General features: G+C 40.9%; 1 protein-coding gene across 4 annotated transcripts in view; it reads right to left on the bottom strand.

Annotated features, from left to right (window-relative positions):
- Positions 1–15,247, bottom strand: part of scap (SREBF chaperone) — a 152,945-nt gene that overhangs the window by 14,729 nt on the left and 122,969 nt on the right. For all 4 annotated transcript variants that reach the window (XM_060823755.1, XM_060823754.1, XM_060823752.1 and 1 more), the window contains 3 exons: positions 10,280–10,365; positions 7,102–7,184; positions 6,189–6,355 (listed from right to left, as the gene is read on the bottom strand). In XM_060823755.1, the coding sequence (XP_060679738.1) occupies positions 6,189–6,355; positions 7,102–7,184; positions 10,280–10,365 (336 nt within the window). The remainder of the gene's footprint in view (positions 1–6,188; positions 6,356–7,101; positions 7,185–10,279; positions 10,366–15,247) is intronic.

Here is a 15,247-nt window from a genome sequence, read left to right as displayed (position 1 = left end):
AAAATTCTTCTGTTCATTCATCAACCAACCATGATCTACACAGATTTTCTTGATTTTGTGTTTTCTCATCTTTGTTTTGAGATCCTTACATGGAAACTTTGTCCACATTAAGGTTTCTCCTTCAACAGCACAACCCTCTCTGATATCAGCACTCTTGAATTTAATTGTTCCACCATTGTATTGGCGACTTCAGTAACAAGGGTGCTAAGCACTGCAATTTTCTCTCAATCTCCCTCTCTTTCATCCTCTGAGATGCTGCTTGAGATCTGCCACATTGATCAAGCTTTTCACATTTGTTCCAATATCTCCTTTATATAGCTTGGTGTCAAATGTTGTTTATAATTGTCAGTTTGTTTGTTTAGTTAGTTTATTTATAGAATCATAGAGATGTACAGCATGGAAGCAGATCTTTTGGTCCAACTCATCTATGCCGCCCAGATATCCCAACCTAACCTAGTCCCAGTTGCCAGCACCCGGCCATATCCTTCCTATTCATATACCCACCCAGGTGCCTTAGTTATGAACAAATGAACAAGAAACGAAAGCACACCACTCAGCCGTCAAAGCCTGCTCTGTCATTCAACAGAATCACAGCCAATCTGATTTTAACCTCAGCTCTATATTCCTGCCATAATCGTTCATCTTCTTAGTAATTAATAATCTACCTACCTCTGTCTTAAAAATATTTAAAGATTTTGCAACTACTGCCTTTCAAGGAAGGGAATTCCAAAGACTGACAATTCTCAACTTTTTTTCTTCATCTCTCTTAAAGGGAATCCTTTATTTTTAAACTGTATGACCCCTCATGCTGGATTCTTCTACAAGTAGAAACATCCTTCCCATATATAAATATTTTAATTAAGTCACCTCTGACTCTTCTATACTTCAGAGGATACAGGCCTACCTTGTCTAGCCTTTCTCAAAGGGCAATTCACCCATTTCAACTATTAGTCCAGTAACTGATGCCATCAAATTAACATCCTTCTGTAAGTACAGTGACCAGTATCGTGCACAGTATTCCAGATGTAATCTTGCAAATGCCCTGAAGAACACTTGGATTAAATTCCTTTTGCAGTAAAACATTTTTGTTATTATTTATTTATGGGATCTTGGCATCACTGGCTAAACTAGCATTTATTCCCCATTTTTAATTGTCCAGAGGGCATTTAAAAGTCACTCACATTGCTAAGAGTCTGGAGTCACATGTGGGCAGATTAGTTAAGGATCATTCCCTAAAAGGACATTAGTGAACCAGATGGGATTTTCCAACAATTGATGGTTTCATGGTCACCATTCGACCTGTAATTCTAAACCTTCACTGAATTTGAATTTCGCCAACTGCCATAGTGGGATTCAAACCTGGGACTCCAGAACACTACCTGCATCTCTGGCTTAACAATCTTGCAATATTATCACCAAGCCATCTTTGAGAAGGTGAACAAACAGGTGGATGAGAGCAAAGCCGTTGATGTGGTGCATATGGATTTCAGTAAGGCGTTTGAGAAATTTCCCCATGGTAGGCTGTTGCACAAAATACGGAGGTATGAGATTAAGGACGATTTAGCGGCTTGGCTCAGAAATTAGCTAGCTGAAAGAAGGCACGGGGTGTTAGTTGATGAAAAATGTTCATCCTAGAGTTCAGGTACTAGTGGTGTACTGCAAGTATCTGTTTGGGTCCACTGCTGTTTGTCATTTTTCTGAACTACCTGGAAGAGGGTGTAGATGGATGGGTTAGAAAATTTGCAGACGACACGAAGATCAGTACAGTTGTGGATAGTGCCGAAGGATGTTCTAAGTTACAGAGGGACATAGATAAGCTGCAGAGCTGGGCTGTGAGGTAGCAAATGGTGTTTGATGTAGAAAAGTGAGAGGTGATTCACTTTGGGAGGAGGAACAGGAATGTAGATTACTGGGCTAATGGTAAGATTCTTGATAGCGTTAGATGAACAGAGAGATCTCGGTGTTCACGTACATCGATCGCTCAAAGTTACCACCCTGGTTGATAGGGTTGTTAAGAAGGCAAATGGTGTGTTAGCTTTTATTAGTATAGAGACTGAGTTTTGGAACAATGAGGTCATGCTGAAGCTGTACAAAACTCTGGTGTGGTTGCACTTGGAGTATTGCGTACAGTTCTGGTCACCACACAATAGGAAGGACGTGGAAGCTTTGGAAAGGGTTCAGAGAATGTTGCCTGGTATGCAGGGGAGGTCTCACGAGGAAAGGTTGAGGGATTTGAGGCTGTTTTCATTAGAGAGAAGGAGATTGAAAGGTGACTAAATTGAGACATAAAATAATCAGAGGGTTAGAACAGGTGGACATGGAGAGCCTTTTTCCTCAGATGGTGATGGATAGCACGAGGGGTCATAGCTTCAAATCAAGAGGTGGTAGATATAGGACTGATGGCAAAGGTAGGTTCTTTACTCAGAGTAGTAGGGGCGTGGAACTGCCTGCAACAGTTGTAGGCTCACCAAATTTACAGGTATGTAAATGGTCATTGGATAGGTGCATGGATGAGAATGGAATAGTGTAGGTTAGATGGATTTCAGATTGGTTTCACAGGACGGCACAACATTGAGGGGTGAAGGGCCTGTACTGCGCTGTAATGTTCTACATCCTCCAAACATAACATTTCATTAGCTTTCCTGACGAATCACATACTAAGCTGCTGCGATTCATGCACTAGGACATTCAGCTCTCTCTGCATCTCAAGAACTCTGTAACTTCTCACCATTTAGTATGGTTCTTTTTATTCTGTCAAAATGGACAATTTCACATTTTCCCACATTATAATCTATTTGCGTGATGTTTGACCATTCACAACTTATCTTGGTCCCATTGTTAGTTCCTCATGTCCTCTTCACAACTCACTTTCTTACCTATCTTACAGTCATCAGCAAAGTTAATACTCTACTTTGGGTCCCTTCAACGAAATTATTAATAAAATCATTTGTAAAGAGTGGAGGTCCTAGCACTAACCCCTGTGACACACCATTTATGACATCTTACCTGCCTGAAAAAGACATATTTGTTCCTACGCTCTGCTTCCTGTCAAGACAATCTTCTATTCATGCTAAGACCATAAGACACAGGAGTGGAAGGCAGGCCATTCGGCCCATCGAGTCCACTCCGCCATTCAATCATGGCTGATGGGAATTTCAACTCCACTTACCCGCGTTCTCCCCGTAGCCCTTAATTCCTTGTGACATCAAGAATTTATTAATCTCTGCCTTGAAGACATTTAGCGTCCCGGCCTCCACTGCACTCTGCGGCAATGAATTCCACAGGTCCACCACTCTCTGGCTGAAGAAATGTCCCCGCATTTCTGTTCTGAATTGACCCCCTCTAATTCTACGGCTGTGTCCACGGGTCCTAGTCTCCTCACCTAACGGAAACAATTTCCTAACGTCCACCTTTTCCAAGCCATGTATTATCTTGTAAGTTTATATTAGATCTCCCATTAATCTTCTAAACTCCAATGAATACAATCCCAGGATCCTCAGCCATTTCTCGTATGTTAGACCTACTATTCCAGGGATCATCATCCGTGTGAATCTCTGCTGGACACACTCCAGTGCCAGTATGTCCTTCCTGAGGTGTGGGGACCAAAACTGGACACAGTACTCCAAATGGGGCCTAACCAGAGCTTTATAAAGTCTCAGTAGCACAATGGTGCTTTTATATTCCAACCCTCCTGAGATAAAAATAATATATTACCCCAAATATTGATTATACACTACTTTAGTTATCAGTTTACATCCTAAACTGGAAAGATTCCCTATTCAGCATTTGAAACAATGGAAAAACTTCCTCCAATATATTTTACTCCATTTCTTAAATAGACAATCTATTCTCAGCAACCTTCTCATTTTCCAACCAGGTCATTCTACTCCTCAACTGACTGTGTGTCAGTGACAGAGTGCGACAGAAATTTCATCATTGTCTCCGATGTATCCTTTAGATTCAATACAAGCTCAATCAAACACATGTTGGTCCATGAAGCCAGATCTACAAGCATTCAGTCAAAATGCTTGCAAAACCAACTTTGATAGATTCAACAGTTTTTAGATTGATGAAATGTATCTCTCTGGCCAGATTTTCTTTTCCTCTAATCTCAAAATGCTAGAGTTCCAGGGAAGGACAAATAAAATGCTTCAAAGACTGTGAAGCTGTCCATAAAGCATGGCTGCATTGTGCTTGATGGTTAGGAGGACCTTGGGGAACACGATACTTAGAACATGTTGGTGGCTCGGGACCTGCAGGCGAAAGGGGCCCCGTGGTGCTTAGCACATCGACCTCGGGTCTCAGTGCAAGCCGGGAGAGTTCGCACTGTTAAATTTTTGACATTTGCTCAAATCTTTGACAGGCTTGCCCAACTCTTTCCGTCTGTTCTAAGAATCAGTCAGAGGCTGGTGCGGAGGTCTCTTGACCCTCGGTTAAGAGAACCTTTCTACCAAATGTTCAAAATAATGAAAACTTATCCATCAAGCTACGTTCCTTCAGTTATAATTGTTAATGATGAGGCAGAGTAATGACAGAGAACGAAAGAAAATGAAGTGAATCCTATACTCCAAATTCCATTGGAAATGAGACATCCGGTTTCATTTGCCATATCAGTGAATCAGGAATTGTCCAAATCAATCACATGACAACCAGTGGTCGAAATCATGAGTAGATGTCATCCTTGAATCGAGGTCAGCTGACCATGACAACTAAAGACACTTTCACAGCCATACCTTTGTAGTATGTGACGCCCCTGGAAGTGTGCGAACCATCCACTGGAAATCTGAACATTGTCTCATTCTGACTGGGCTCATCAGTTACAATGTGCATGTAACATGTAGTCCTGGCAAACATAACTTTGGAGATACATTTATGGAGTCCTGGAGATGTTATCAGCAGAATTTTGGAAAGAGCCAGAGCTAAAGGAAATTCACGGTAGTCACAATATGGCTATTGGCAATGCATATAAATGATCCGCTACAACAGACATCATGGTTTGTGAGATTGCAGATGTCACCCTGCTGTGAGAAAGCTGATCTTCTACCTGTATAATCTGTGTTGGTGTTATCATTCAAACTGGAACTCTGTGGTCATCCCCTCTATCCTATGGAGCGGTCGGATCAAAGAACAAGGGAACTGCTGCTACTCTAGGTGTTGTTGTTGATGCAGATTCTCTTGTTTCTCATTAGGGATCCAAAACTTCATGTACGCAGCAATGAAGATTGGCAGTTGGCAAGTGCAGATTAATTTGAATATGGACATGATTGCAGAAAATAAATGTTGGAATCACCACGAGAACAACACAAATATACTCTCAGAACAAATCCTTTGTGCAAAAATCCTTAGAATTAGGACACAAGAAATACACATGAGAAGAAAGGACATCATTTTATACAGCAAGAGAAGAGGGCGCTGGTTGGTTGAACCATCACTGTGAGCTGCATCGTCATCCCAGTGATAACCAAAACTAGGGACGGGAAAGGCATAAGTAGGCAAGCGCTCGTGAACTTTTTCCGGGTAATGTACCAATTCTCAAATCAACAAACGAAAATAAAAGTAATATTTTTGTTGACTTTCTTCGCAAGAGCTAACATTCAAAAGATTATTTCCCTGTAACTTTGATACAATACTTATTTTTAAATGTATATCTTTTAATTGATGTTGCCAACAAAAGCCAAAGAAATACAGGAGCAAAATACTGTAGAAGATATAAATACAAAATAAAAATAGAAATATTGGAAATACTTAGGACGTCAGGCAGCATTCAGTGTCAGATCAAATAGGCTGTACAGAGATTGTTCATTTACACTGTCCCGTACAGCTTGGCTTTGCTTTAATGTCCTTAAGTTATTGGGGCCTGAAATCTTGCTAATCACCATGACAATCATTTTAATGTGTTTACTGCAACAGGATGCTCTTTAGAGGGTCAGTAGGGACTTGGTGGGCCAAATGGCCTGCTTCCACACTGTAAGGATTTTATGATTCTATATTGTGCCTTTTAATGTCAACCTGACAAATGGGACTAATCATTCAAAACACAAGACATTCCACAACACAGCACTTCTAGACTGCTCCAGAAAGGAATCAGCCCAAACTACGCTCTCATGTCCTGTAAACACAAGCCCAAATGTGAGATTATCACCCAATTAACACTATTACTATTTTAAATTCAATTGATTTGTACTCACTCTCAGTGTGTGGTCCTGACTTCCTGTGACCACCCTGCCAGCAGCTGCTTTCAGTACTGTGATGGGCTTTTGGTGTGCACAAGGAACCATGTGCGTTAACTGACAAACGATGGAATCGTCACTGCTGAAGACTGGCGATGATGGGATCATGGATCTGCTGGGTGTTCCTGAACAAGATGACAGACTACAGAATTAGCATTCCAAATATGGAATGAAAAGTAATTTAACAACTTGCACACAGAGGACAACAGTATCACAGCAAAACAGCTCTCATCCCTTTATAACCAGCTGCATGGGGAGCTTATGAATCAATGATTAGTTTGTTGTAGGTTTAGAGGAAGCACACATTTGAAAGCTAGATTTGATGAGGATTTTTAAAATATAAGGAGACATGTCAAGGGACAGAAACTATAAAGGGAATTCGGAAGCACAACAAAAATAATAACTGATATTTGCTATCAGTCACAGAACTGGAAGATGGAAGGACGTATGGGAAGATAGGATTGTAAAGATTGTGTCAGTAGGATTGAGTTGGAGATTTCAGAATAATCAGTGTTCACTGCTTTTATTTTACAATTCTAATCACAATTTTCAAAGAAGGGTTAATTACTGATCAAGCCTCAATGCTGAAAAAATATCCAGCTTTTATATGATAGCCATGTATGACACTGACTTAAAAATACTGAGAGGCTAAGAAATTTAGCAATGTGATTTTGAAAGCATCTTACAACATCAATGAGCTATTATTAATATTTAGTCCAATTTATTAACTTGATCCTCAGCCAGGAATTGCTTAATTTTATTCTTTATCTGATGGTAATATATTTACATGAGTTGTGCATTTGTATTAACTTTGGAGAAGTGGCCAAAACATGAGGGAACTACCCATTTCAAACAAATATCTTTCACTTACCTCGGTACTGCAGCTGGTTGCTGGTTTTATTGGTATCTAGACAGTAGAAATCCAATGAGCCATTCAATCTTGCAGCAACAATTCTGTGATAGAAAGCTCTGTTATTTAATTGAACAAACAGCTATCTAACATGTGTAAATACATATAGTAATTACCACGTTCTGTTGCGGTAACATCAAGGAAATGTCGAATGCTGTCATAATCAGATAGGACATACTACTTTATTTCCCCTATTCCCTAGTCAAAATAATAATCTCAAAACAATAACCAGAACTAACTATCATACAAAACAGCTGTTGTGCCAGACTGAGGTAATCTTAATCATGCTATAACTAACAATGTCTGTGGAAGACAGCAGGCCAAGGCTGAATAATGGAGATGTGAGTACAGGCTGCAGTTAAATATATTGCTTCAGATATCAGGACAGCTGATTTTCAAACAATGATACCATGAAATGACAAAAAAACTAAAGCCATTGAGAGTAAGAACACTTAACATTTAAAATAATGACTGCAGGCTATGATACACGACTTAGAAACAGAATGTTAATGTTAAAGCTCAATCAAAGCGGCTAAATGTAGAACTTTTAATAAGCAACCAGTTCACACGCACTGGCTGCTGAAAGGGCTTAATGGATATAAAGCCATCGATGTGATGCTCTTATATTTCAGGAAGACCTTTGGTACATTCCCCCTAGAAAGGCCTGTATTGAAATTCTTGTTTACAAAGAAAGTTAGTGGAAATATTTTAAAATTTCATCAACTGGCACACCAAATTAATCCAGAAGGTAGTGACACAAGAATTGTTGCTAACTTTGGGGATTGTTATCAGTGAAGTTTAGCAGTCACAAGCAGAATGAAATCTGGAAATGCTACAAAGCTACTGAAGGTGGGAGTCTGCAAAGCTGAACAGGATAAACTGCAGAAGCAAGTAAGTATACTTGGGTACTGGGGAGACGGAGGAACTACAATGTTGAGGAATGCAATGTGGGACAAAACTCCATGACAGACTATAACTTAAAAACTGACACGTAAGATGAGGTCGCCTTGGAGTCCTAATTAAAAAGAAATTGCAGCTATTGCTCTAAAGATAGCTAATCAGGAGTTTGGATGTATTGAACATTGAATGCAGATAGTGAAGTAATCCTGCCACTGCAAACATTGTTGCGGCAATTGAATTTAGAATACTGCATACAGCACTGATTGTAATACTCCATTTTTGCATGGAGACAGCAATTGAATGTAGAGACATGGCCACTCGCGTGATTGAGGGGATGAAAGAATTGGACAATGACAAGATGATGATGTAAATTGTACATGTTCCAACTGAAACAGAGAGGCTGACAGGTGATACAATTGCTGTTTTTGAAGTTAAGGAAGTAAACATAGACCTTGCAGTATTCAAAATACTTCCCATTTTCTCTACACAATATCAATCCTTAAAGGAATTTATTGCAATTAAAGCACATAGAAACATTTCTGAAATAATGATTACGTAATACTGAAAATTTTAAAAAGATTGAGCGACTTATACGGAATACTTTCAGGTGCTTAAGAGCCTCCAAGATAATTAAGTTGGGCCTGATGCTGCAATGTCAATTCGTGCCATTTAATCAAAGTTGGCAATGGAGTTAAAACTGGCACTGTGAAGGGCTACTCAGAGCTTATTAATTAGTTAACTTCTAGCAGGCATATTAAGTGGCATTGATTAAAAAGGTCTTTATGATTTTGGTGGCAACCACTTCAATTCAATTGCCCTTTACTAACAGGGGTTGGGAGGAAGCATTACACTGATGCCAATTTCAAGATAATTGAAAACGTCACTTGCCATTTCACATTCATTACTTGGGAGCTGTTAAGAAGATCTCAAACAGAGACACATTTTCTGCGATATTTGTCAAGACTTCATCACAGCTGAACATTTATGTTGGAAATTCAGAGCATTTCACTAAGAAATTGTTGTGCTAATCCACCTTATTGGGCTCCTCATCAGAGTCAACAGGAGAAAAGGAATGTTTGAACATTGGCATCTTGCTGGGAATTCCCCTTGGTCTGGAATTAGGAATGGGTGGAGGAGAGGAGGTCAGACACAGCAGTACCACCTACCTTAGGAGACAGCGATAGGAGAACAAGATGGCATCCTGCCTTCTGCTCATCAACATCATTCCCAAGCCAATACTGGTTAGGAATGATTTCTACACCATAATTCCTTCACCAGGACCCTCCAGTGCCACAACTAAGAACCTATGCACCTTCTCTCTTCATTCCTGAGCCATTCTGAACCATGCTACTGTATCAGCAAAGCAGACATTTGGGACAGAATCATAGAATCACTACAATATGGAAACAGCCCTTTGGTCCAACAAGGCCACACCGACCTTCCAAAGAGTAACCCACCTAGATGTATTCCTTTACCCTATTATCCTATATTTACCTCTGACTAATGCACCTAAACTACACATTCCTGAACACTATGGGCAATTTGGCATGTCCAATTCACCTAACCTACACATCTTCGGATTGTGGGAAGAAACCTGAGCATCCGGAGGAAACGCATGCAGACACGGGGAGAATGTGCAAACTCCACATACATTAGCCCAAGGTTGGAATCAAACCCAGGTCCCTAACGCCATGAGACAGCAGTGCTAACTGCTGAGCCACCGGGTCAAAGAATATACATTTATCAATGTGCAGAAACTGTGCCTAATTAGCCTGAATCCAAATGTGCAGATTTCCGGTTCAGCATCTTCAGACATGAAAGCTATTGTAATTGGCCATTAGAACCAACTTTCCCTCTGAGCTGTATTTCAGTAGCAACTGCATTTTCACTGATTGTGAAGCACTTTGTGAAGTCAAACAGTTGTGAAAGGCACTATTTAAATTCACTTCGTTAATTCTAACACAACCATAATCAATTATTTTGAATTTAAAAGATGCATGGGTAATTATTAGGTTTACTGCAAGCTTTCCTGCAGTCATGGCTCACACTCCATGGTACACCATTACATCTTGAATTCAGATCATAAAAGTATCACAAAACATGGCAGCACTTTCAATCCAATGCAATAAAACCTGTTTGTGGTGGACATTGGATGGGTTATAGCACACTGATGGGACAAACACTGAATCTTACAGAAAGGCTCACAGTATAAATTAACAACATATATCCAGCTGATTACCTGTTTGTGATAAAAGCCAGTGCTGTTATGCCAGAGGAACCGTCTTCGTTACTGCAGCGCAGAGTTCCATCTGCAGCATCCCACACCTGAAATGAGCAGATTCATTTTAAACTGCAAGGTGAGTCATGGTTTATACAATAGGTCCTTTTACTTTCTTTAGAAAATAGATCCCCTGTTTTAAAACTCTGTTTAGTTTTCTCTAATCTTCCTGAAAGTGCTGATCTATGTTAGGCTTTGGGTTTAATGGACATTGGACCTTTACCATAGCCAATTGGTCATTTTAAATTTTAGTCTGAGACAATAAGCATAAGTTGTGTGCCCATCATACAACACTGCAGGTAAGCTGAATTCTATTCTTCCCAACATTCACATGCATATTCTGCACAAGTCACTGAGTAATACCCAACGATCAACTTTCCTCTCCTTAGCTTTCAGGTGCTCAAGCTGGGTCATTCTGTTTGCTACTCCAACTGAAATTAACTAGCTCAGTACAATAACAGAGATAGAGAGACCTTTAGATTTTGCTTATCTCAATTTGATGCTGGGTGGGTACTTAGCCTTTTTTTTTGTTTAGCTAAGTACAATGTAGATCACATTAGCTGGCAGGGTTTCTATTTAATCTATTCATGAAATGTGGTCACCATTGGCTGCACCAGCAATTATGCCCTTGAGAAGCTGTTTTCTTTAACCACTGAGTCTATATGGTCTAAGTTCACTCACAGAGATGTTTGGGTGGGAATTCCAGGACCTCAACCCAGAACAGTGAAGGAATGACAATATACTTGTAAGTCAGGATGATGTACAGTGTTCCCATGTATCTGCTGCCCTCCTTGGTAGTCGGGGTACTGGGTTTAGAAGATATTGTCTACATAGTTTTTCAGCGCATCTTGCACATGGTAAACTCTGCTTTAGTCAAGGAGGGAATTGGAGGAGTTAGTGGAAATGCCAATCAAGTCTACCTGTTGAAACCTGGAGTCTTAAAGCCAAATCATGTCAGCCTTCCTACCACTATTTGCAACACAATAAAATTAAAACCTTCAACGACTCTCAAACTTCAGCCTAATTGTTTATAACCAGATTTTTTTTCCTGCTCCTTGGATGCTGCCTGATCTGCTGCGCTTTTCCAGCAACACTCTCAACATTTTGAACAACCAATCCCGAACTCAATAAATCAGTCTAAAAATTCAGTGACAACATGACTGTAAAGGACAGATATCTAACAATGGCGACTCAAAATACAGAAGATTAGTGGAGTTGTGGATAGTGAGGAGGGCTATTGTCAGCTGCAAAGGGACTTAGATATGATGCAGAGCTGGGCTGAGGAGTGGCAGATGGAGTTCAACCCTGTCAAGTGTGAGGTTGTCCATTTTGGAAGGACAAATAAGAATGCGGAATACAGGGTTAATGGTAACATTCTTAGTAAGGTGGAGGAGCAGAGGGATCTTGTGGTCTATGTTCATAGCTCTTTGAAAGTTGCCATTCAGGTCGATAGAGCTTGTAAGAAGGCCTATGGTGTATTAGCGTTCATTAGCAGAGGGATTGAATTCAAGATTCGTGAGGTGATGTTGCAGCTGTACAGGACCTTGGTAAGGCCACATTTGGAGTACTGTGTGCAGTTCTGGTCACCTCACTTTAGGAAAGACGTTGAAGCTTTGGAGAGGGTGCAGAGGAGATTTACCAGAATGTTGCCTGGAATGGAGAATAGGTCGTACGAGGATAGGTTGAGAGTGCTAGGCCTTTTCTCATTGGAACGGCAAAGGATGAGGGGTGACTTGATGGAGGTTTATAAGATGATCAGGGGAATAGATAGAGTAGACAGTCAGAGACGTTTTCCTCGGGTACAACAGAGTATTACAAGGGGACATAAATTTAAGGTGAAGGGTGGAAGGTATGGGGGGAATGTCAGGGGTAAGTTCTTTATCCAGAGAGTGGTGGGGGCATGGAATGCGCTGCCTATGGGAGTGAGAGTCAGAATCATTGGTGACCTTTAAGCAGCAATTGGATAGGTACATGGATAGGTACTTAAGCTAGGACAAATATTCAACACAACATCGTAGGCTGAAGGGCCTGTTCTGTGCTGTATTGTTCTATGTTCTAGAGGGGAGATAGAGGGCTTGGTAATGTGGTGCAATGAGAACAACCTCTCAACAAACAAAAGAACTGATTATTGACTTCAGGAAGGAAGAGAACACACCCCCATCTACATCAACGGAATGGAGGTTGAGAGGGTGTAGACCATCAAGCTTCTCAGAGTGATGACAACTGACAACCTGTCCTCAACTTCGCACGTAGATGCAACAGTCAAGAAGGCACAACAACAGCTCTTCTTCCTCAGTCAGCTCAGGGATTTTGGCATGTCTGTAAGGACACCTCACCAACTTCTACAGGTGCATCACTGAAAGCATACTGTCTGGGTGCATAACAACCTGATATGGCAACTGCTCTGCCCAGACCATCATGGAAGCCAAACTTCAATTCATGGACTCCACTTACATGTCTTGCTGCTGCAGAAAGACTGTCAACATACAAAAAAAATCGGACCCTGGTAATGATCTCCTACAATCTCTTCTGTCAGACAGAAGAGACAGAAGCCTGAACACATGAACCAGCAAGTTCAGGAACAGCTTCTTCTTGGCCATTATTAGACTGATGAATGGAGTCTTGCTTCAAATAACGCTGATCTTGCTGACGTTGATCTTGCCATCGCACACCCTGGACAATGTAATCTACATGCCTCAAAGTCTTTTTGATCTATGCATCCTTACTTACTATGATCTGCCTGCACTGCTCATAAACAAAGCTTTTCACTGTATTTCAGTACACGTGACAATAAATCAATCAATTCTAGACACTGAGTTTGTAGCTGAAACAATAGACTGAATTAGGTGACGGGGGAGATACGAAATGAACGTTTTGTATCAATGTTTACTGTGGAGAAGGACATGGAAGATATAGAATGTAGGGAAATAGATGGTGACATCTTGAAAAATGTCCATATTACAGAGGAGGAAATGCTGAATGTCTTGAAATGCATAAAGGTGGATAAAATCCTCAGGACCTGATCAGCTGTACCCGAGAACTCTGTGGGAAGCTCAGCAAATGATTGCTGGGCCCCTTGCTGCGATACTTGTATCATCGATAGTCACAGGTGAGGTGCCAGAAGACTGGAGGTTGGCTAACGTGGTACCACTATTTAACAAAGGTGGTAAGGTCAAGCCAGGGAACTATAGACCCTTAACCCTGACGTCAGTGATGGGCAAGTTGTTGAAGCGAATTCCGAGGGACAGGATTCACACGTATTTGGAAAGGCAAGGACTGATTAGGGATAGTCAATATGACTTTGTGCATGGGAAATCATGTCTCACGAACTTGATTGAGTTTTTCTTTGAAGAAGTAACAAAGAAAATTGATGAGGGCAAAGCGGTGGACATGATCTGCATGGATTTCAGTAAGGTGTTTGACAAGGTTTCCCATGGGTGACTGGTTAGATCTCATGCAATGCAGGGAGAATGTATGGATAGTGAACTGGCTTGAATGTAGAAGATAGAACATGGTGAAGGAGGGTTGTTTTTCAGACTGGAGGCTTGTGACCACTGGAGCTGGTCAGTGGTATATAAATGATATGGATGTGAACGCAGGATGTATAGTTAGTAAGTTTGCAGATGACAGCAGAATTGTAGGTGTAGTGGACAGCAAAGAAAGTTACCTCAGAGCACACCAGGATCTTGATCAAATGGACCAATGGGCAGAGGAGTGGCATGATGGAGTTTAATTTAGATAAATGTGAGGTGCTGCATTTTGGAAAGGCAAATCAGAGCAGAACTTATACACTTAATGGCAAGGCCCTGGGAAGTGCTGCTGAATAAAGAGACCTTGGAGTGCATGCTCATAGTTCCTTGAAAGTGGAGTTGTAAGGTAGATAGGATAGTGAAGGTGGCGTTTGGTATTCTTTCCTTTATTGGTCAGAGCATTGCGTACAGGAGTTGAGAGGTCATTTTGCGGCTGTACAGGAGATTGTTTCGAACACTTTTGGAATACTGCAATTCTGGTCTCCTTCCTATTGGAAGGATGTTGTAAAACTTGAAAGGGTTCACAAATTTACAAGGGATTTTCCCGGGGATGGAGGATTTGAGCTATTGGGAGAGGCTAAATAGGCTGGGGCTGTTTTTACTGGAGCGTTAGAGGCTGAGGTGTGACCTTCTAGAGGTTTATAAAATTATGAAGGGCATGGAGAGGTTTAATAGACAAAGTCTTTTCCCCGAGATAGGGGAGTCCAGAACTAGAGGGCATAGGTTTAGGGTTGAGAGGAGAAAGATATAAGAGAGACCCAAAGGGCAACTTTTTCACGCAGAGGGTGGTGTTTGTATGGAATGAGCTGTCAGAGGGAGTGGAGGAGGGTGGCACAATTGCAACATTTAAAAGGCATCTGGAAGGGTATACAAATAGGAAGGGTTTGGAGGGATATGGGCCAAGTGCTGGCAAGTGGAACTAGATTAGGTTGGGATATCTGGTCAGCATGGACGAGTTAGACCGAAGGATATGTTTCCATGCTGTATATCTCGGTGGCTATAATACAGCAAAACTAAACAAAGTATTCTAACTGATATCGATGATTTAAATCCAATAATCTTTGTTTCCAATCCCATTCATACAAAACACAGACAGCCAAACAGTTAAGGAATAAATAAAATGACAAAACTGGCCAGATTACTAAGCTGTTTCCACAATGCTTTGTTCAACAGGCATATTTCTTGATTGATCTTCTGAAGACATCAATCAGGGTCAGCTTTCTGTTCACTCTGAGGAATTCTCAGCAATACTTATAAATTAGTTACTATTCACTGAACTTCCAATGGTTGGTATCGGAAGTTAGGCAGGGAGCTTTCAAATCTTCATGCCTAAGCATCAACAGCCAAACTCCTCCAACCCGCTAGCCTCTCCCTTTATTTAATCATGTTCTCTCCCAGG

This window comes from Hemiscyllium ocellatum, chromosome 4 (assembly GCF_020745735.1).
Source record: "Hemiscyllium ocellatum isolate sHemOce1 chromosome 4, sHemOce1.pat.X.cur, whole genome shotgun sequence".
NCBI lineage: Eukaryota > Metazoa > Chordata > Chondrichthyes > Orectolobiformes > Hemiscylliidae > Hemiscyllium > Hemiscyllium ocellatum.
Note: the sequence above shows the minus strand (reverse complement) of the source record. Positions and strands in the feature narration are given on the sequence as shown.